General features: G+C 40.2%; 1 protein-coding gene across 2 annotated transcripts in view; it reads left to right on the top strand.

The window, feature by feature from the left end:
* Nucleotides 1-23660, top strand: part of INTS4 (integrator complex subunit 4) — a 111393-nt gene that overhangs the window by 65636 nt on the left and 22097 nt on the right. For both annotated transcript variants that reach the window (XM_008020252.3, XM_038005433.2), the window contains exons 12-16: nucleotides 310-452; nucleotides 4943-5058; nucleotides 5929-6062; nucleotides 8070-8227; nucleotides 19686-19779. In XM_008020252.3, coding sequence (XP_008018443.1) covers nucleotides 310-452; nucleotides 4943-5058; nucleotides 5929-6062; nucleotides 8070-8227; nucleotides 19686-19779 — 645 coding nt within the window. The remainder of the gene's footprint in view (nucleotides 1-309; nucleotides 453-4942; nucleotides 5059-5928; nucleotides 6063-8069; nucleotides 8228-19685; nucleotides 19780-23660) is intronic.

The raw sequence follows: 23660 nt of genomic DNA, 5'->3' as shown, positions 1-23660 counted from the left end.
TCTCTCAGCCTTTCTTCTTAGCCTTTTTTCCTAGTTGCAAAAAGGCTCTTGTACCTTCAGCATCATGACTGAGTTCCAGATAGGATGGAAAAGGAAGGTTAAAGAACAAAGGGGACAAAGCTACTGCCTCTGGTCCTTTATTTATCAATAAAATGAAGCTGTTTCAGGAATTTCAGCCAAAACACTTCCACATACTTTGTTACATGGCCACCCTAGATGGGAAGGTGGCTAGGGAGAAGGGGATGGTAGATAGAGGCTGAGTCTGCTAACCAACAGTAACTACTATTATTATTACTTTTTTTTTTAAAGGATTCATCCAGAGATATTCGAGAGGCTCTTCATGAACTTTTATGCTGTACTAATGTTTCAACCAAAGAAGGGATTCATCTTGCATTGGTGGAGCTGCTGAAAAATTTAACCAAGTACCCTACTGATAGGGACTCCATATGGAAGTAATGACTTTTTTGCCCATTTACTCACTGAGTCCCATAATGTGGTAAATGTACAATGCTGACATTGTTCCATCCTTATAAATTGAGGATAGTATGGCCTTGAGTTTTGCCTTTACTTTAGAAACCTTATTCAACTTAACCAAACTCTCAGGAATCTGATTCCTAAGCTGAGTATCACATTTTAGATTACTTACTAATTTGTCCATCTATCCACCTAGCAAATATTATGTGCCTGCTGTGTGCTGACTATGCACCAACCATTGTGGTAGCTGTTAGAAGTACAGAAATGAATTAGATTTCCTCTTTCTCCTGTATAGTGTTTTGTTTTGTTTTGTTTTGTTTTGTTTTGTTATGTTTTTTTGAGACGGAGTCTCACTCTGTTGCCCTGACTAGAGTGCAGTGGCGTGATTGCAGCTCACTGCAACTTCTGCCTCCTGGGTTCAAGCCATTCTCCTGCCTCAGCCTCTCGAGTAACTGGGATTATAGGTGCACACCACCACACCCAGCTAATTTTTGTATTTTTTTTTAGTAGAGATGGGGTTTTACCATGTTGGTTAGGCTGTTCTTGAACTCCTGACCTCAAATGATCCGCCCACCTTAGCCTCCCAAAGTGCTGGGATTGCAGGTGTGAGTTACCACACCCAGCCTTTCCTATATAGTGTTAATTACTCCTGTGTCTACTTTGCATTTTTGTAAAGAATCAGATCCATCATCATAGAGATTAGAGACAGGGCAGGAGGCAGGGCTGGCACTTGACCTACAGGTGGGAAATCACAGTCATTTTGTCCCTTGATTATCTCTAGTTTTACTGACTACCATCAAGTTATTAATACTGTTTATGAACCTTTGTTTGAAGAATGACTTCCATACATGTAATTAATATAAAATGTGTGTTCCACATGTTTAAATACGTTTATATGATAAGACCAGTTCAACTGTGTTTAGTTTATCTTTAAAAATTTTGTTACTAAAAGTAGAAAAACCGTGGGGTGAATCAGCTACTTAGGAAATATATTAAAACTGACGAACATGGTGAAACCCTGTCTCTACTAAAAATACAAAAATTGGCTGGGTGTGGTGACAGGCACCTGTCGTCCCAGAGGCAGGAGAATCGCTTGAATCCAGGAGGTGGAGGTTACAGTGAGCCAAGATAGTGCCATTGCATCCTAGCCTGGGCACCTCAAAAAGAAAAGAAAAGAAAAGAAAAGAAAAGAAAGGAAAAGAAAGGGAGTATTAAAACCGAAAATACCAGGGGAATCTTACTCTCAGTAACATTTTTGGTATCTGGTTTTCTGTTTTGCTATTCCTTTGTATAGTCCCATTCAGCTCAATTTGACATATATTTATTGAGTGTCTTCAAGGAACTCTCAGTCATTTAGGGTGTGGGATTGCTGTGGGGATAAACACCTATATAAGTAACTGGAGTTCTGTGGAGACCTAGAATGAATACAGAAGGAATGCTAGAACATTCTTCTAGCATTAAAATAAGATTTGTGGTTATTTGGTCCACTTAGAATATTTACATAGGGCTGTCTTTATTGGGTGATTGTGGACAAAGAACTCCTCCACCACATAGTGCTCCAAAATATTTTGAAGTCACCTATCCTAATTTTTTTTCTTTTTTCATTTTAGAGACAGGGTCTCACTATGTTGCCCAGGCTGGTCTTGAACTCCTGGGCTCCAGCATTCCTCCTGCCTTGGCCTTCCAAAGTCCTGGGATTACAGGCATGAGCTAGTGCACCTGGCCTACTTATTCTAATTATCACTTACATTTTTTTCACCTTTTCCAATGAATGGTGGCTTTATTTAGAAATAAAAAATAGATGAACCTGGGCACGGTAGCTCATTCCTGTAAGTCCAGCACTTTGGGAGACCGAGGAGAGAGGATCACCTGAAGCCAGGAGTTTGATACTAGCCTGAGCAACAAAACCAGACCCTGTCTCTACAAAACAATTGAAAAATTAGCCCAGTGTGGTGGTACACACCCATAGTCCCAGCTACTTAGGGAGGCTGAGGCAGAAGGATTGCTTGAGCCCAGGATTTAAAGGCTGCAGTGAGCTATGTTCACACTAGTCCACTCTAGCCTGAGTGACAGAGCAAGACCTTGTCTCTTAGAAGGGAAAAAAATGATAAAAGAGTAAAGAAATAGAGTGACATATTTTTAAAATGTTGATAAACATATATGCATAAGTGAAAGTTCCGAAGGAGATAGTTTGCTCTGTTTATGTATCTTTAGTTCATTCCACAAATCCTTACTGGACATTTGTTATAACCCAGTCACTGTGTTAGGTGCTGTAGAGATTTAAAAATGGATTGGGCTCAGACCTAGCCCTCAAATAGCAAGAAGGGAGAGAGGTAGCAAATATGTGTATAGGGAGGTGGATGAGATAGTAAGAAATTAACTATATTAAGAAGCCAGAATTGAAGTCTAGCTTTAGAGAGGCCCACATGTGTAGGGGTCTGTAAGGTGACCCATTTAATAGCACTTGGGGTGCCCATCTGAGTTCTGAATAGAATAAGATCAAAATAAAGGAGTAGTACCTGGAAGCCAAAATTCTTCCTTTACAGTGTGCCCTGAGGTATAGTGAGTACAAGGGCTTAGAGAGGCCTGAAAATAAATGAATGAAGTTCTTTCCACATAGAAGGAAAAACAAAAGACTGGGAAAAGCATACTTCTCAAGAAGATCACATGCGTTAGATGAGATGACTTTCAGACCACATATATTAATGAATTTTTCAGTGTTTATTTTCTGTTTCTTTTGCTGATCTACCTATTCTCCAGTTCCTGGTAAAATCTCCTATGTGACCATCTGCTATGTGAATATTTCTCTGATCATATTGATCTCTTCTACCTCTGACACGTAGAAGTAGAATGTCATTCATTTGATAGTTCCTGCCGTGTAGTATTGGTCATCTTTGCCTCAGCTGAATTATAAATTCCATGAGGACAGAATTAAGATACATACATTTTCAATTTAGTGTGCCTGTTTTTTTATTTATTTTTTATTTTTTATTTTTTCCAGACGGAGTCTTGCTCTGTTGCCTAGGCTGGCCTGGCATGCAGTGGTGCAGTCTCGGCGCATTGCAACCTCTGCTTCCAGGGTTCAAGTGATTCTCCTGCCTTCGCCTCCTGAATAGCTGGGATTATAGGTGTGTGCCACTATGCCCGGCAGATTTTTGCATTTTTAGTGGAGATGAGTTCACCACATTGGCCAGGCTGGTCTTGAACTCCTGACCTCAGGTGATCCATCTGCCCTGGCCTCCCAAAGTGCTGGTATTATAGGCATGAACCACTGTGCCCGGCCCTACTATTTTTTATTTGTTAAGTTCTGGTTTAGAAGGTGCACTAAATTGGCCAGGCGCAGTGGCTCACTGCGCCTGGCCTTACGGAAGCCTTTACTTGCATAAGGCTACTTAGTTTCAGACAGATCTGTGATTTCAGAACTTCACCCAGGATATCAATTAGAATGTTTTTGCCCACAAATAAAAAAGATAATCTGATTAAAAATATCTTAGCCAATAGCTCTGTTTTTTCATAACAAGAAGTCAGAAAGTTGGTTTCAGGATTGGTCATTCAACAGGTTACCAGGGCTCTCTTTGGTTTCTCTGCAGTTCTCTTGGCTTTTTTGTTTTGTTTTGTTTTTGAGATGGAGTCTCTCTCTACCAGAGTGGAGTACAATAGCACAATCTCGGCTCACTGCAACCTCCACCTCCCGGGTTCAAGCAATTCTCCTGCCTCAGCCTCCTGAGTAGCTGGAACTACAGGCCTGTGCTACCATGCCCAATTAATGTTTGTATTTTTAGTGGAGATGGGGTTTCACCATGTTGGCCAGGATGGTCTTGATCTCTTGACCTCACGATCCACCCGCCTTGGCCTCCCAAAGTGCTGGGATTACAAGCCTGAGCCACCACGCCTGGCCGACTTTCTTCTCATAGTTGTAAGATGGCTGCCTCATAATATAGTATGTCAAGACAGAAAGGAAGGGTCATTCCCTTTCCTTCATTGCTCTTTTGATTTGCAGAAACATCCCTGAATAGCTCCCCAGCCAACCCAGCCAGCATACTCTCGTGCTCCATTGACTAGACTGGTTTACTTGCCTACCAGCAAACCAGTCACTGGAAAATGGGAATGGGATTGCCAAGATGGGTCTAGACCAATAGTGGTTCAGCTCTTGGGCTGGACCTGCCTTTTCCGAGCACATTGCTGCCTGCCTGATACCTGAGTAAACTCCGGCGCCTCTCAGGAAGATGGGGGAAATGGCTATTGGTTAAATAACCATTTCTTTTATCTTTATAACAACCAATTTTTTTAGATGAATTAACCGAGTTCCAGAATAATTGGGTGACATATCTGAAGTCATAGAGTTGGCAAAAGTATATGATCGAGAATTTCCAATTCCAGTTCAGGTTTTCTGATTCCAGTTCCTAGTACTTTTCAAAGGGCTAACTTTACTAATTTGTTGATGTGCATTCTTATTTGTTTGTTTCAGGTGCTTGAAGTTTCTGGGAAGTCGGCATCCAACCCTGGTGCTTCCCTTGGTGCCAGAGCTTCTGAGCACCCACCCATTTTTTGACACGGCTGAACCAGACATGGATGATCCAGCTTGTATCCTCCGTGCTTAGGATGGGCCCTGATGTGTTGGCAGACAGCTTTGGCATCCCCTTCTGCAGTGTAGCTAGGGTGATCTGAGTTTTCTTTTCTTTTATTTATTTGTTTTTTGGAGACAGAGTCTCATTCTGTCACCCAGACTGGAGTGCAGTGGCCTGATCTCAGCTCACTGAAACCTCTGCCTCTCAGGTTCAAGCAATTCTCCTGCCTCAGCCTCCTGAGTAGCTGGGATTATAGGCACCCACCACCACACCCGGCTCATTTTTGTATTTTTAGTAGAGACGGGGTATCACCATGTTGGCAAGGCTGGTCTCAAATTCCTAAGCTGTTGCTTGGGCTGGAGTGCAGTGGCACCACTCCAGCTCACTGCACCCTCCACCTCCCGGGTTCAAATGATTCTTCTGCCTCAGTCTCCCAAGTAGCTGGGATTACAGGTACCTGCCACCATGCCCGGCTAATTTTTGTATTTTTAGTAGAGACAGGGTTTCACCATGTTGCCCAGGCTGGTCTCAAACTCCTGACCTCAAGTGATCCACCCGCCTCAGCCTCCCAAAGTGTTGGGATTACAAGCGTGAGCCACCGCGCCTGTCCAGTATGTAATTTGGTAGGCAATATAGTTACCTACTTTACAGGCAAAATCATTTCCATTTTTTTGTATTCTTGGCAGCGTCTGGCATTTTTAAAAACCTTTGGTAATTGGGGGTGTGGGTGGAGTAGGGGAATGTATTTTCTTGTTTGTATTTGCATTTCTTTGATTATTAGAAAATCATAGTCTCTTGATGGAGATTTTGGAGGTGGAAAGTGAGAGTGCCAGATTCTGGCCAACCTTTTATACTTGCAAGTTTACTTAACCCACTGATCTATCAGATATTGCAGTTTTGGTCCTTATTTTCAATGCTGCTAAAACCTGTCCAACAATGCCAGCATTGTTCTCAGATCACACCTTCAGGCACTATGCCTACCTCCGAGATAGTCTTTCTCATCTTGTTCCTGCCTTGAGAGTATGTTGAAAACATCTGTTGTCCTTGTTTTTGTTTTGCATGGGGTAGGGGTGTTTTTGTTCATGTTTTCCTTTGAGATGAGGGTCTTGTTATGTTGCCCAGGCGGGTCTCAAACTCCTGGGCTTAAGCCATCCTCTTGGCTCAACCTCCCAAGTCGCTGGGATTACAGGTGCGCACCACTGTGTGCAGCTTGTTTTTGGCTTTTTCTTTTTTGTGCTTTGTAGTTATTAAATAGTAAAAAGCAGTCCATATATTCTCTGAAAACTTGTTCGTTCATTGTCTTTCTCTCTTGGGCTCTTTGCCATTGTTTTATACTTTTGCAGGTATGAGTTGATGCAAATAGAAAGATTAGACGAGCACCTGGGCCACAGCATTCACTAAGTGTTTGCTGCTATTATTATGATCCATTTCTAAATTTTCTTCTACATATCTCTAGGTTTTAAAAATAGTAACGGTTTTATTTTTAAGAAATAAGCACTTATGGAGAATCATGGCTTTATGTAATTGTTAAAATATAACAATTTAAATTCTTGATCTAAAATATAATCTATTGCTCCAGATTCCTTTCTTCTTGCCTAATATCAATAACGCAGGGACACCAAAAAAAAAAAAAATGAATCATCTTAAAAGGTAAAGGATACAAAAGCAAAAGTATAAAACAATGGCAAAGAGCCCAAGAGAGAAAGACAATGAAGTAATATGTGTTTATTTAGAGGAATATATATGTGTGTGTGTGTGTGTGTGTGTATGTGTGTGTGTGTGTGTGTGTGTGTGTGTGTGTGTGTGTGTATGTGTATATATATATATATATATGGTTAGAAAACAAACTTTATAAAAGATACAAAATGAGGCCAAGCGCAGTGGCTCGTGCCTGTAATCCAAGCACTTTGGGAGGCCGAGGCGGGTGGATCATCTGAGGTCAGGGGTTCATGACCAGCCTGGCCAACATGGTGAAACCTCATCTCTACTAAAAATACAGAAATTAGCTGGGCATTGTGGTGGGCACCCTATAGTCCCAGCTACTCGGGAGGCTGTGGCAGGAGAATTGCTTCAACCCAGGAGGCAGAGGTTGCAGTGAGCCAAGATCACACCACTGCACTCCAGCCTGGGCGACAGAATGAGACTCCATCTCAAAAAAAAGCCAAAAAACAAAAAACAAGGAGATACAAAATGAAAAGTGAAATACTCTTTGCTGTCTCCTTCCCATCCATCTTAAAAGGAAACCGCTTTTAACAGTAAGAATAAGTATGTCTAAAGGGCCAAAAAAAAAAAATTTTCTCATGAAAAAATTATATGCTATATAACTTATTTGGAAATAAATCATTACTCTTCTGTCAAGTGAAAGATAAGATAGTGTTTTAAAGATAAATGTGGCTGGGTGCAGTAGCTCATGCTTGTAATCCCAGCACTTTGGGAGGCTGAGGCAGGTGGATCACCTGAGGTCGGGAGTTCAAGACCAGCCTGACCAGCATGGAGAAACCCTGGCTCTACTAAAAATACAAAATTAGCTGGATGTGGTGGCATGCACCTCTAATCCCAGCTACTCAGGAGGCTGAGGCAGGAGAATCATTTGAACCTGGGAGGCGGAGGTTACAGTGAGCCAAGATCGTACCATTGCACTCTGGGCAACAAGAGCCAAACTCTGTCAAAAAAAAAAAAAAAAAAAAAAAATGTAACAACAGTTTAATTTTTAGTCTCCTTCCTTAGTCTGCTTCCTATGGTTGGCCCATTTATTTCAGTTAGCAATAGAAAATACTATACTTTTCTGTTCTTCTCCCAGCTGTGGCTGTATTGGGTGGACCATGTTTGCATTTTGTCTCTTTCTCTTTAACTCCCGATGTTGCTGAGGAAGGGGAGAAAGGTTATTTATAGAATCTCCTAGCCTTTTTTCCCCTTTGTTTTGTTTAGCTCACATTTTTAATGTGCTTTTATGTGTTTGTGTGTGTGTGTTACCAAAAGTTGAGCCACCAAACTTAATGGCTGTATAATCCCACTGTGTTTGCTTAGTTACCAGGTAGAAAACTAGTGTCATCAGCTGTTTCTCCCAGCATCATATCTCAAGAGGATCCTTCCCAGCAGTTTCTGCAGCAGAGCCTTGAAAGAGTGTATAGTCTTCAGCACCTGGACCCTCAGGGAGCCCAGGAGCTACTGGAATTCACCATCAGGTAAGGGTAATCATCCCTTCATCTGACAGAGTTAGTGCTGTTACACTCAGCTTGACTGTTCAGAATTCTAGTGTTGGTTACTAGGCGTGATATTCTGACTCTGTTGGTCTACATTCACACACGTTTTATGGTCTGTTTATATTTGGATTAGATTGTGATGTGAACATTTTTTAAAAGAGCTCTTTATAATTCATGACTCGATTGATGATTAGCACACAACACAAATAGTTACAAAGAACCTGTTTTTAGCTTTTTAATTTTATATATTAGGATGAGTGACCGAAATGCAAAGTAACAGTGGCTAAAACAGGAGCAAAGTTTAATTCTTTCTCATACGCAGGACAGGGCTGAGATAACCATCAGGGATCTAGGCTTGCTCATGCTTTTTTTTTTTTTTTCCCCAGACAGGGTCTCGCCCTGTCACCCAGTGTGGAGTGCAGTGGCATAATATCAGCTCACTGCAACTGCAGCCTCCTGGGCTCAAGTGATTCTCCCACTTCAGCCTCCCAAGTAGCTGGGACCACAGGCATATGCCACTATGCCCGGCTAATTTTTTTTGGCATTTTTTATTTTGTAGAGTTGAGGTTTCACCATGGTGGCCAGACAGGTCTCAAACTCCTTAGCTCAAGTGATCTTCCCGCCTCGACCTCCCAAAGTGCTTTAATTACAGGCGTGAGTCACTGCGTCTGGCCTAGGCTCATTGTTTCTTGTGTCTCCATCTTGTGCATCAAGCAGCCTCTGCTTAACAATCCAGAATCTAACTGTCCCCCCTGTATTCCATCCTGTGGGGAAAAGGAAACGGGAAGAGAAAGGTATCATCTCCACCCTGCAGGTTTTTTAAAGACATTTCCCAAAAGTTGTACGCTCTAATTTTACTTGCATTCCATTGACTAGAACTTAAGTCACATGGCCATCTCTCACTTCAAGAAACGAGGACATACCATCTTTATTCTGGGTGACTAATGCCTGGTTTACATGCGATGACTCTAATACTCAGGAAGAATGGAAGAAAGATATTGGGAAACAACCAAAAGGCTCTGCCAGACCTTCTCAAAATGGCCTGAATGTTATGAAAAGAATTTAAACTCATTTGCTTTTAGCAAAAGCAGTATCTTAAAAGATATATTTATCTTTTAAGAGCAAACAATACTGCCTTTGCTAAAAGCAAATGAGTTTAAATTCTTTATTGTTTGCTCTTAAAAGATAGAAAAATATTATATCGGCCAGGCGCAGTGGCTCACACCTGTAATCCCAGCACTTTGGGAGACTGAGGCGGGAGGATCACTTGAGGCCAGGAGTTCAAGACCAGCCCTGTTGAGTGAAACCCCATCTCTACTAAAAATACAAAAATTTAGTCAGGTGTGGTGGCACGCGCCTGTAATCCCAGCTACTTGGGAGATTGAGGCACACGAATTGCTTGAACTCGGGAGGCGGAGGTTGCAGTGAGCCAAGGTCACACCACTGCACTCCAGCCTGGGCAACAGAGTGAGACTCCATCTCAAAAGAAAAAAAAAAAGAAAAATATTATATCATTTGTATCTTGGTTGAGATCTCTTTTGATCTGCCCCAAAGAGTATTTGGTATCAGCCACATTCAATTAATAATTTTTAGTGGATGATTTCATTCCATACACTAAGAAACAAACTCTGTGCTAGATGCAGATCAGCTAGATAGGATTCTGCCCTTAGAGAGCCCATGTAGACAAGATGGATATAGACAAAGACTTATGATGGTGGATAACAGCGCTTTGTACTTTATTCATACTTTCCTGTCCATTATTGCATCTTAATATGTTATAAAGCAGGCCAACTGAACCATCCTCCAAGTTATGTTTTCCCATTGTATTAGGTCATTCATTGACTTAGCAGCATTAACTATTTGTTTATTCTAATAAGCCAGTTGCTGAGGGTAGAGAGAAATAAGAAATGACATTTGTTCTTAAGGTACTCACTGTTTATTACAGGACCCAGAAATCATCAATTTGATAAATGATACAGTGAAGAGAAGCGTAGATGCTGTGGAAAAACAGATGAAAGTCCCCGACCCATCACAGTAGTGGTGGTGAGGGATGCTTTACAAAGGAGAAGATCCTTTAGCTAGTATGAAATGATAACTGAGCATGTCAGTTTTGTAGTCCATGTGCAGAAGAGAATTCCAACTTCAGTGGACATTAGAAGATCTGGGAGACCTGAGGGAGAACAGTCCCCTAGAACTGCAGTGGTTTAGTATAGTGATTGAGTGAATGGAGCTTTGAAGGCAGACTCATTTTGGTTAACGTCTGAGCTAATACAGTCATGCACTGAATAACAACGTTGTGGTGGTCCCATGGTTATATTTTTACTGTACCTTTTTTATGTTTAAATATACAAATATTTACCATATTTACCAATGTTTACCATTGTAACCAGTGTTACAGTTGCCTACAGTATTTCGTACAGTAATGTGCTGTACAGATTTGAAGCCTAGGAGCAACAGACTATACCATATAGCCTAGGTGTGTAGTAGGTTATACCATTTAGATTTGTATAAATATACTCTATGATGTTTGTGTGACAAAATCACATAACAGTGTACATCTCAGAATATATCTCCATCATTAAGCAACACATGACTTGTAGTTGTTTGATCTTAGTCGTAAGCTTATTGCTCAGGGTTCATTTGCAGAAAACATAATAGGCTTTTAACTAAGCAGAAAGAAATTTATTACAGAATGTTACATGGCTCACAGAGTTGTTGGGAAGGCTAAAGAAACAGACTAGGTGGAATATCCAGGAATGATTTCCAGAGCCACACAATGAGTGGACCACCAAGGAGGCTGATGTTCCTGCTCTGATCAGGAAGCTGCCTGTTGAGTCAAGATGCTACCAATAAAGCTACTGGCTCCAGAACCATGTCTTGCATTCTGCCTTTCTCCCCACTTAACATTGTTCCCCATGCAAAATCCATGCGAATGTGTTTGATTGACTGATAATAAACCATGTCTGGAACCTAGCTCAAGGGAATCTGAGAAATGCAGTTTTTAACTTTGCAGCTTATGTAGTTTTGGAAGATACAGTAGATGAAGATAGGAATACCACATGTGAGTGAGCCAAATCCAGCGTATGCCATAAGTACCAACTGCTGTTAACTCCAGTTTACTCACCTGGGGGACTTGATGACTTGCTGGGTACAGGGGTGGGAGTGAGGAACTGAGAGAGATAGATGGGTGGTTTGATACTCTAGTAATCCAATAAAAAGTTGAGGGTGTCCTGGGCTCCCCTGGGAGTGCCATAGGCTTGGGCTGGACAGGCTGTGGGGAGAATGCTGGGTAGGTGGGTGCAGCTGCAGCCACAGGAGAGCCAGAGTGTGCAGCATGTGTCCAGTGTGAGCCTCCTGAGCTTCCACCTGGGTCACATAGTCTTTGTGCCCCTGGGAAGCCTCTAGAAGCCACACAGAGGCCCATAGCAACTCTCATGCCCTGGAGGGTCTCACCAGCTTACTCCAGTGATGGGACCCCAGTAGCTCTGGGACCCACGCAGGGATGATTCACAAAGTCCCTACCAAGCACAGGCCTTCACAGTTCAACAAGAAAATCCTACTGTTGACTTGATTTTCAAAAATCATCGGAGGAGATCACACTAGAAATAATAGATACTGCAAGAAACAAAGCTTGAGTGAAAGCTTGTTACCATAATGAATGGACTCACACATACCACTGCTTTGCAGTGATAGCATCAGCCAAAAGGGCCGCAGAATATGAGTCATTCACAGGTTGAAACACTGCAAAGACGGCTGTGTGGTGTGAAGAAGCTGCATTAGCTGCACAGGCTAAGCCCAAATAATACTCTGAATGGCCTGTTCTGAGTGTTTGCCTGAATACCATCACTGTAATCAGTAACAATAAAAGGGAAAACTGAATTTTTTTTAAGGTTGAAAAGATTTTAGCACAACAGTTTGTTCTCTTGCCACTGTACATTGAATCATATACTTGATATTTATTGTGTGTCTGTGATGTGCCAGTAACAGTACTCTAAACCAGGGGTCATCAAACTACAGCCTGTGGACCAAAGCTGGTGTGTTGCCTGCTTTTGTACGTAAGACCTGATTGAAGCACAGCCACGCTCATTTGTTTAGGTATTGTCTGTAGCTGCTTTCATGCTACAATCACAGAGTTGAGTAGTTGCCACAGAGACCATATGGCCTGTAAAACCTAATATATTTACTATCTGACCTTTTATAGAAAAATTTGCTGACCCTGCTGTAAGCTCTGGGCAGTCCACAGCTCTGTAAGCAGAGATTCCAGTCCTTTCTATACCTCTTGTGAAGTGATTTCTCTTCTCCCTCAACAAAGTGCTTAGTTTTGGAGGCCACTGAATGAGGTTGTTGGCCCTGAGCCCTGTAAAATAAAGTCTACTTCCTGACTCATCCCCACCTAAATAAACATTTGGATTTTGTCCTTGACAATTTTATCCTGTTGGCACTAAAGCAAGTGCAAAAGGCACAAAAGCTAGCCAGTTTGGTGATCAGCTGCAGCGCTGGCTCTTAGAAGGTACTCGCCTTCATGGTCTGGGTTTCCTGAAGTGATAGTCTTGCTGGGCAGTGGCTGGCCAGATCACTGTTCTAAGTTCGGGACTCTGTGTTTCTAGCTTGAGTGTGTATTCAGGAGCCTAGGCAGGATGGTGAAAAATCTGGAAAGGGAAGCAGATGGACCATAGCACTGAGGGCACCTGCGATGCTTTACAACCATCATTGCAGACATGAAGTAATTTGCTAAGAAGAGGCAGAACCAGGATTTGAGTTCAGCTTTGTCAACTCTAAAATCCATATTCTGTGATGTGCAGTGATAAACAGGGGATTCCTGTATCACATGAGATTAGATCAGTTGACCCCTGGGGTTCTCCACAACTTACATTTTCTGAGTTGTTATGGAGTGAAATGTTAGCCTTTCATACAGAAGGTTCTCTGATGAGGACTGGAGCCATGTATTTGATGTATTTGTTAGTATGAGTGTAAAACAAATTTCACTGTCATACACAATGCCCTGTTTTGTAATCCAAACAGCCATTTAACCCAATGAAGTTCTCACCTATGAGCCAGATGCTGTGGCTTGCGCCTGTAGAACTGTTGTGAAGATTATTGTAATAATATGTGGTAAAAGCATTTTGAGAATATCAGTTACATAGATAATAGTTGGACATTTATGGATGTTTGCTTTAAAATTTAAACTAACTATGGCTTATTTGACATACTGGACATGCTCTTGACATTTTGTAAGTAAATCAAATTTTATAAATGTAATCATGTTTAAATTCACTAGCAGGGTTGAAGGGGATTGTTTTTTAAGGAATGCTGCAGTCATTTGTCTGCTATTTCTCAGTATGAATAGTGACCTCCTGTCTTTCAAAGTTTACATTTTTGTGTAAGTCCATGAAAGTGCTGTTGCTATACACACTGTTGTTTCAAGAACCATATCACCTTAGAAGTGTTCTATAATAGAGAATTGTTCTTTTGGAGTAAAATAGCTCATTATAATCTGAAACAGAAGGGACTTCATTTATGAGAAATAGGAAGAAACGTACTACTTTTCTTTTTTTTTTTTTTTAATTTATTTATTATTATTAAACTTTAAGTTGTAGGGTACATGTGCACAACGTGCAGGTTTGCTACATATGTATACTTGTGCCATGTTGGTGTGCTGCACCCATCAACTCGTCATTTACATCAGGTATAACTCCCAATGCAATCCCTCCCCCCTCCCCCCTCCCCATGATAGGCCCCGGTGTGTGATGTTCCCCTTCCCGAGTCCAAGTGATCTCATTGTTCAGTTCCCGCCTATGAGTGAGAACATGCGGTGTTTGGTTTTCTGTTCTTGTGATAGTTTGCTAAGAATGATGGTTTCCAGCTGCATCCATGTCCCTACAAAGGACACAAACTCATCCTTTTTTATGGCTGCATAGTATTCCATGTGCCACATTTTCTTAATCCAATCTGTCACTGATGGACATTTGGGTTGATTCCAAGTCTTTGCTATTGTGAATAGTGCTGCAATAAACATACGTGTGCATGTGTCTTTATAGCAGCATAATTTATAATCCTTTGGGTATATACCCAGTAATGGGATGGCTGGGTCATATGGTACATCTAGTTCTAGATCCTTGAGGAATCACCATACTGTTTTCCATAATGGTTGAACTAGTTTACAATCCCACCAACAGTGTAAAAGTGTTCCTATTTCTCCACATCCTCTCCAGCACCTGTTGTTTCCTGACTTTTTATTGATCGCCATTCTAACTGGTGTGAGGTGGTATCTCATTGTGGTTTTGATTTGCATTTCTCTGATGGCCAGTGATGATGAGCATTTTTTCATGTGTCTGTTGGCTGTATGAATGTCTTCTTTTGAGAAATGTCTGTTCATATCCTTTGCCCACTTTTTGATGGGGTTGTTTGTTTTTTTCTTGTAAATTTGTTTGAGTTCTTTGTAGGTTCTGGATATTAGCCCTTTGTCAGATGAGTAGATTGCAAAAATTTTCTCCCATTCTGTAGGTTGCCTGTTCACTCTGATGGTAGTTTCTTTTGCTGTGCAGAAGCTCTTTAGTTTAATGAGATCCCATTTGTCAATTTTGGCTTTTGCTGCCGTTGCTTTTGGTGTTTTAGACATGAAGTCTTTGCCCATGCCTATGTCCTGAATGGTACTACCTAGGTTTTCCTCTAGGATTTTTATGGTATTAGGTCTAACATTTAAGTCTCTAATCCATCTTGAATTAATTTTCGTATAAGGAGTAAGGAAAGGATCCAGTTTCAGCTTTCTACTTATGGCTAGCCAATTTTCCCAGCACCATTTATTAAATAGGGAATCCTTTCCCCATTTCTTGTTTCTCTCAGGTTTGTCAAAGATCAGATGGCTGTAGATGTGTGGTATTATTTCTGAGGACTCTGTTCTGTTCCATTGGTCTATATGTCTGTTTTGGTACCAGTACCATGCTGTTTTGATTACTGTAGCCTTGTAGTATAGTTTGAAGTCAGGTAGCGTGATGCCTCCAGCTTTGTTCTTTTGACTTAGGATTGTCTTGGAGATGCGGGCTCTTTTTTGGTTCCATATGAACTTTAAAGCAGTTTTTTCCAATTCTGTGAAGAAGCTCAGAAACGTACTACTTTTCTTATGGGAATTCTTTTACATACTAACCATTGAAGAACATGGGATTTTTTAGTTGAATTCTTTAAAATCCTCTTTTTGCTTTGAAACTTTTATTGTCTTTAAGGGAGAGCGCCTATTTTGTAGTATGGGAACTGGTCTAGTAATTAAAGAGTACAAATGCACGTTTGTAATCTGTAATTATCTAGGCACAGGAATAAAGATGGCATTTTAGAAGTCACCAAGACTTTGTGTTTATTTTGTGTTTCCTAACATTCCTTTTTGCTCTACTAAGCTACTAAGAGACATTAATTATAAATTTGATTGTTAGAGATTCTACGAGATTGAAAAAAATAAACTACATTTGATTTGCACATCCAGAATCTTTTTGACTATCTTTAATAGTGATTTAAATAATTCAGCCTATTGTGTAAGCTTAAAAAGAGTCACACGATATGTAAATGTGTTTACACATAGTGGCATAGTGGCATCATATAGATTGCTAATGTGTGTGTTCCTGGGAGGAACTGTTTTGCTCTGCCTGATAGCGTCTATAGAAAAGTGGTCCAGTGTATCCAGTTTGTGTGTGTGTGTGTGTGTGGAGACGGAGTCTTCCTCTGTCGTTCAGGCTAGAGTGCAGTGGTGCAATCTCAGTTCACTGCAACCTCTGCCTCCCAGGTTCAAGCAATTTTCCTGCCCCAGCCTCCCGAATAGCTGGGACTACAGGCACACTCTGCCACACCTGGCTAATTTTTTGTATTTTAGTAGAGATGGGGTTTCATCGTGTTGCCCAGGCTGATCTTGAACTCCTGAGCTCAGGCAATCTGCCCGCCTTGGCCTCCTAAAGTGCTAGGATTACAGACATGAGCCACTGCGCCCAGCCGTATCTAGTTTTAAATTAGTTTTGGTCTCATCTGTGTTTGATGTAGTTAATAAATAAATGAAAAGAGTTTAATAGCAAATAAATAAGTGAGATGCAATATGATATGGTTAAAAAAATACTTTTGGAGTCAGAGCTAACTCTGTCTAGTTCATGTCCTGTTTTGTTGTTTATTCTGTGACCTTAGGCAAGCCACCTAAATTCTGATCTTTAGTTTCCTGTTCAGTGAAATAGGATTAATTGCAATTCATATTGTGAGGATTAAGTGAGCTCAAGTAAGGAAACAGCTAGCACAGTACAGTGCACATAGAATGTGCTCAGTGTACCTTTCTCATTAGAGCCTATAGTCTCGTGATGGATGTCTAGACTGAGGCTTCCTGAGAAGCCTCATAAGCATAAAGAGATAAAGAGAGGAAACACTGGGACACAGAGGATTTTTCCCAGAGCTAACAAGTTTCCATTTTTGTTTGTACAGAAGTTCAGATTTCTTATGGCTAATTGTGTTGGATTGGGTTACATCTTGTTCTGTGCACTTCAGAACAACTGCTACAATTCTGGGGCAGGGGAATAAAGTAACACTTGGAATCAGTTAGTTAATGTACAGTCAGTTGGTCTGTATTCTGTATAATTGTCATAGAAGGCAGAATCTTCCTGGAGAGGAAACACAAATGCTTCTGAAGTAGAATACTTCAGGGCTGTCTCTTGCAAGAGAAAAATCAGAGAAGTGAAAGGAAGAGACCATCTGGCCACCAAACTCACAGTTCACAGTTGGGCTTAGCTAGTCTGTGGTCTTGGCTTTCGTTGTGCTGGGTTCCCATGCTTTAGGTAGGCCCTCCAGGACCAGTTCAAGCAACCCAAACAAATAAGAAGTGATATGTATCATACATTAATTCTTCAATCACTTTGAGAGTAATTTACTCTGTGCCCCTTTGTAGGCATCTCTTTCTTGATGTCAAAGTCCCTAGGAGGCATCTTTAACTATCATAACGTTACCTGCCGAGCATGAGATGAGAGGAAGTGGCATAGTCCAGTGGACGGTTTTTTCCAGGCTACTGTGAAACCTGATGTATTATGCCAGCTCTGAAACAGACAGCTTCCCAAGTGACTAAAACCTTAAGGTTTCCCACAGTTTCCATTTCTATTCAGAATTTAATGTTGCTATTAAAAAGTAATGAGGCGGCTTTCTATGAATGCTGAGATGGTTAGGTAATACACAAACACATACACACATTCCTCCCCTAAAAAAGAAGAAAACAAAGAAAACCAATACTTTTTGTAAATGCATGGCATATCTCAAAATTCAAAAGAAACTGGTAATAGTAGTTGCCTCTGGGAAGGTGTATAAGGTGGCAGGGCTACAGGGTACAGGCATAGGAAGGGGGACTAATTTAATTTAATTTAATTGTATATCCTTTGAATTCTATACCTTAAGTATGTGTTACCTATTCAAAAAATTAAATGTTTTAAATCACCAATAATTATAGCACAACTATTTTATTTGTGTATGACACTTTCTAATTTCTTACTGTAGGCAGATATGTTTTCATATGGTTACAATCATTGTGTCTATACTTATATCCAGTTAGGATGCTTTTCACAAGCTAGCTTATAATGGCTATTTATTTCCTGCTGTGATCTGAAAGTTTATGTCTCCCCCAAACTCATATACTGAAATCCTAACCTACAAGGTGATGTTATGAGGAAGTAAGGTCTTTGGGAGGTGATTAGGTCATGAGAGTAGAACATGAATGAGATTAATAACCTTTAAAAGAGGCCTAAGGCAGCTCATTTGTGACTTCCACCATATGAAGATACATGTAAAAGGTGCAACCTATGAGGAAATGAGCCCTCACTAGAAACCAAATCTGTAGGTGCCTTGATATTGGACTTCCCAGCCTATACAACTGTGAGAAATAAATTTTGGTTGTTTATAACCCACCCAGTCTATGATATTTTGTTATAGCAGTTGAATGACTAAGATGTTTTTCCAGATGTCCAGAAATTGGAGATATGGTATGATTAAGTGGCTTGTTTATATCATTGAGGACCCAGTTTCTCTATTTCTCTTTGGACTTTTCTTGTCTTCAGCATTGGCTTTATCTTAAGGTTTTCCCCACTTAGAGTTACAATATGCCGCCAATGGCAATCAGGGCTATAAGCGAGATTATAGCCCAGTCCAGCGAGAGACAGATAGACACACCAATTTGTTGTAAACATGGAATATAAGTACTTTCATCTGAACTGATAAGGTCAACACAGGTCACATATCCAGATGGATAATATGCACTAATTGGCTTAGTTAAATCAGACACTACTTGGAATTGGGCTTGGGGACATGTTCCCTTGAACAAAATCAGAGTTCAGTTAGTAATAAAGAAGTGGAGAATGGTTAACTAGACAGGCAACCAACAGTGTCTACCATAATACCTTTTTAAAAAATGATGGTTTTTTTGGATACAAAAAAAATACTTGTTCATTGTCTTAAAAACTCGGAAAATAAAGCATAGTTGGGAGAAGGTACTAAAGAATACCCTATTACCACTATCCAGAAAACCAACTCAATGTATTTTTCTCCTCTTTACAGTTTGTACATAGTTGAGATCATACACCTTATTAACCATTTTGTATTTTAATGGCTATAAAATATTTATTTGGGCTGGGGGTGGTGGCTCACGCCTGTAATCCCAACACTTTGAGAGACTGAGGCAGGCAGATCACGAGGTCAGGAGTTGGAGACCAGCCTGGCCAACATGGTGAAGCAATGTCTCTACTAAAAATACAAAAATTAGCTGGGCATGGTGGTGTGCGCCTGTAATCCCAGCTACTCAGGAGGCTGAGGCAGGAGAATTGCTTGAACCCAGGAGGCGGAGGTTGCAGTGAGCCAAGATCACGCCACTCTACTCCAGCCTGAGCAACGAAGCGAGACTCCACCCCCGCCCCAAAAAAAAAACATGGGTGCAGCAAACCATCATGGCACGTATATACCTATGTAACAAACCCGCATGTTCTGCATATGTACCCCAGGACTTAAAGTATAATAATAATAAAAAATTTACTTGATTGGATGCATCATAATTTATTCAATGTTTCTTTCACCGTTGAATAAGTAGTTACTGAGTTTTTACTATAATAGTCCACGTAACAATGAATATTATGGCCCATAAAGCGTTTCATTTCTGTTGAATATTTCTCTTAGTATTACTTTTCAGTGTAAAGCTATGAATCAATATTTTACCATATATGTGCGTTTATAACAGTACGGTTTTGCTTTCCAAAAGGGGTACATCAGCTTAAACTACTATCATAGTGTGAGTGAACCAATTTTATTATAAACACTCCAGCATTCAGTGTTGTCATTTAAAAATGTATGACCAGTTTACTAGGTATAAAATGGTAAAATGCTTTTGACATGATCTTTATGTTGGTGGCATTATCCTGTGTTTGCCTTGGGGTTTTATTCACTATAGGGATCTGCAGAGACTTGGAGAACTTCAGTCTGAATTGGCAGGAGTAGCTGATTTCTCTGCCACCTATCTTCGCTGTCAACTACTTCTCATCAAGGTTGGTTTGCATCCATTCCGTTTACGATTGTGATGCTAAAAATGCATCTTTGTGGATCCAGCAGTGTGTGAGGGCATAAGTTGCAAAACTTATGGTCTTAGTGCAACCACTTGACAATGGAGAAATTATGTACTCTGCAGTGTTATTACATTTGTCTCTAATTAACAAAATATTAACTCATATAGGAATTTGTAAATTTTGGGAGAATTCGTTTATCATAATGTAATTAGAGCAGATTGGATAATCATTTTAGTTAGAATCCTAAGGTTGTAAATGTTTTGTATAATTTGATTAGCAAAGGAATTGTATGAAGTTTTAGACTATTTTCTTAAAATGCTCATTTGAAGGTGAGGTGTGGTGACTCACACCTGTAGTCTTAGCACTTTGGGAGGCCAAGGCAGGAGGATCACTTGAGCTCAAGAGACCAGCCTGGGCAACATAGTGACACCTCATCTCTACAAGAAAATTTAAAAATAGGTGGGTGTGGTGGTGCATTCCTGTATATCCAGCTACTCGGCTGGAGTTGGGAGGACTGCTTGAGCCTAGGAGGTCAAGGCTGCAGTGAGATTGCGCTCCAGCCTGGATGACAGACCAAGATCCTGTCTTTAAAGAAAACAAACAAACAAACAAACAAAAAAACTCATTGCACTTCATCAAAGTTAAAAGGTTAATTTCATTGCTCTGAAAAGGACTAACTTGCTGGCATTTCTTACTCAGTAGTCAGCTATACACAGAATTGGTACCCAAGAATCTATTTAGTTTTGCTGAGTTAAAAAACAATTAAATGAGTTCAGTATCTTTCAGCTTCTGTAGCAGAATTTTACTATAAATTTTGGCACAGAATTTAGGAGAGCCCTTCTCACTTGACAAACTTTTATCTTGGCCCTAGTTCAAAATGTTCTTTGTTTTCAAAGTGATTAATGATATTTGACTAAAGTCAGAGTAAATCAGGGAGTCAAAAGTTATTTTCTACTGTGTGATCTTGTGCTAAATGTTATATATACAGTTGTGCAGGTGTGCGTATACATGTAAAGGTGGGTATGTATACTTGGTACTTAAATGGTCCTTGTTAGGTTAGATACATTCTTTCTAATGTATATATCTGTGTAATCACCACCACAGGCAAGCCATAGAACATTTTCCTCACTCCAAGAAGTTCCTTCATGCCCCTTTGCAAAGTTGTTTAAACGGCTTTTCCAAGCCTCTGTGAAACCCCAGGAATTCAAGGAGGCCATGGAGAAGAATCTACTTTTCTATAGTAGCAAAAGATGGGTGAGGAAAGGGAAGCAATTGCTCCTAAAAAGAACACATAATTGTTGGTTATTCAATGACAAGGGGTGACAGTGTAGGTAAGGGGCTGAGCCAGAACCCAAGGCAAGTGTGTTTAATAACAGGAAAAAAGCTAAATAAATTGTGATACAGCTACCTAGCAGTATATTCTGTAGTCAGTAATGATCTTTATGAAGAATTACACAACAACACGACAAAATACTTAAGGTGTAATGTTATGTACCCAAAAGAAGGGGAGCCAATCATAATCCCAAAAGACAGTCCACAACATCATAGTCCTAAACTGTTTAAATTCCAAAAGACTAAAATCCCAAAAACCACAGCCCGGAAAAGATCAAAATCCCCAGAATACAATTATGGAAGAAATAATTTTAAAAATTTAAAGATATTTGTTTATTTTTTAAAGGGAAATTTATTTGAGAAACACAAAAACACAACAGAATACTTTATATACCACTTAATATAATAAAATAGACAATAACAACAAATTTGCAAGCATAAACACTCAGGGTACTAATGACAGTTGGGTAAGTATAACAGTTATGAGCAGATGAGCCATATTTATAAAGAAATTGGTCATAAAGGGAAAGGTATAAATGCATATCACTTGGTTGTTACTTGCGTATACCCAGTTTTTAACTGTGGTCATCTGAAATACTGTGCCCAGCAACCTCAAGTCTTTTGACGAGATTGATAGAAACTGTGTTGGGTCACCACTGCATATGCAGTCACCCAAAGAGCTGAGATCTCAAGAAATTTTATCTTTCACAAATGCAGATGTACGAAAAGGATATCTCTTCATTTATTGAGGAGGAAGTTTCAACATTTTATGTACACACTCAATGCTTATACACAAAGTCAGTATTGTGATAATGCAGTTTCATGGAGTCAGATTTCTGATATCCAAGCAGCAGAACCCAGAGAGTCCATTTTGCCATTTTGTCTTTTTTTTTTTTGGAGACAGAGTCTCACCCTGTCACCCAGGCTGAATACAGTGGTGTGATCTCGGCTCACTGCTGCAACTTCTGCCTCTTAGGTTCAAGCAATTCTCCTGTCTCAGCCTCCCAAGTAGCTGGGATTACAGGTGTGCACCACCACGCCTGGCTAATTTTTGTATTTTTAGTAGAGACAGGGTTTTGCCATGTTGGTCAGGCTGGTCTGTAACTCCTGACCTCAGGTCATTCACCCGCCTCGGCCTTCCACAGTACTGAGATTACAGGCATGAGCCACCGCTCCCAGCCCATTTTGTCTTTAGTATTTGTTCTCTCCTGGCCACTGGCTGATTGGATGGTGCCCACTAACATTGAGGGCAGGTAGTCTCCGCCTAGTACACTCAGATTTATACACTAATCTCTTCTGGAAACACTCTCATAGACATACCCTCAATGTGTAAAACAAAATAATGTTTTACCAGGTTTCTGATATTCCTTAATCTAGTCAAGTTGATACCTAAAATTAGGTCCACAAGTCCACCCCTTGTCAGCTTGGCACTCATACCCATCTCCTTAAGCCATACTTAATTTCCAAATAAAGACAATAACAAGGTAATAGTTGTGCCTAACATGATGCAGCTATCCTGCATACAACCCAAAACACACTAATCACTTCCCCAGAATTTGGATGTCAGGATTTCAACATTTGGGATTGCATGTTTTGGGATTATGATCTAATCCCCAAACTTAATTCTGCTTTCTGACTACAACTATCAAAAAACATGCATACAAGAAATAGATTACAAGTAAATATTCCAGAAATTCCTATAGTTTATCTATAGTTTAGACCTACTGCTATTTAATCTGATAGCCACCAGATCCATGAGACTCTTGAGCAGTTGAAAAGTTGTTAGTCCAAACTGAGATGTGTTAGTAAGTGCAAAATACACACTGGATTTCTTAGACTTAATATGAAAAGAAAATGTAAACTATCTAATTAATAATTTAAAAAATACTGTGTGGTGAAATGTTAATATCTTGGAGACTGGGTTAAATAAACTTTTTTAAAAAATTAACTTAGTCTTTGTATCTTCAAAATTAACTTACATCTTTGTAATTTAAAAACTGTGGCTACAAGAATATTTAAAATTACATATATATAGCTCATGTTATATTTCTATTGGACAGTGTCAGTCTAGGTTTTCTGTAATGTCATTTGATTACATCTGTAATTCAGAAGGACTGAGAAAATAAGAGGCTGTCACAGAAGTTTGTGCAAGATATGAGGTCATGTGGATGGATAGGTGAGGAGAGAGATGGAAGGTAAAATCGTGGCTCTTAGTGATGCTTTTGAATGTAGAAAGATTGAAAGAGAGAGAAATCTAGGAAAGCTGCTAGATTTCTAGTTGAATATGTTGGTAAAGTGGTTGGGGGCAGGTGTCATTCATCACATAATGAGCATAGGGGAAAAGAAAAAACCACAGTCAAGGAAGAAGTATCTAGGTGGCTTAGGTTAGTCCAGTGGCTCTGGGAACAAGGAGTACCTAGAGCCCGGAAGCTGGCTGCCCTGCGCATTCTGGTGACGCTTTCATGGTTCCTGTCCTCTGCTTCCAGAGGCACTGATCTGGGACACAGAGCCTTCGGGCCAGGAATTGGATC

Source organism: Chlorocebus sabaeus, chromosome 1 (assembly GCF_047675955.1).
Source record: "Chlorocebus sabaeus isolate Y175 chromosome 1, mChlSab1.0.hap1, whole genome shotgun sequence".
NCBI lineage: Eukaryota > Metazoa > Chordata > Mammalia > Primates > Cercopithecidae > Chlorocebus > Chlorocebus sabaeus.
The sequence above is the reverse complement of the archived record's forward strand: the minus strand, read 5'-3'. Positions and strand labels throughout refer to the sequence as shown.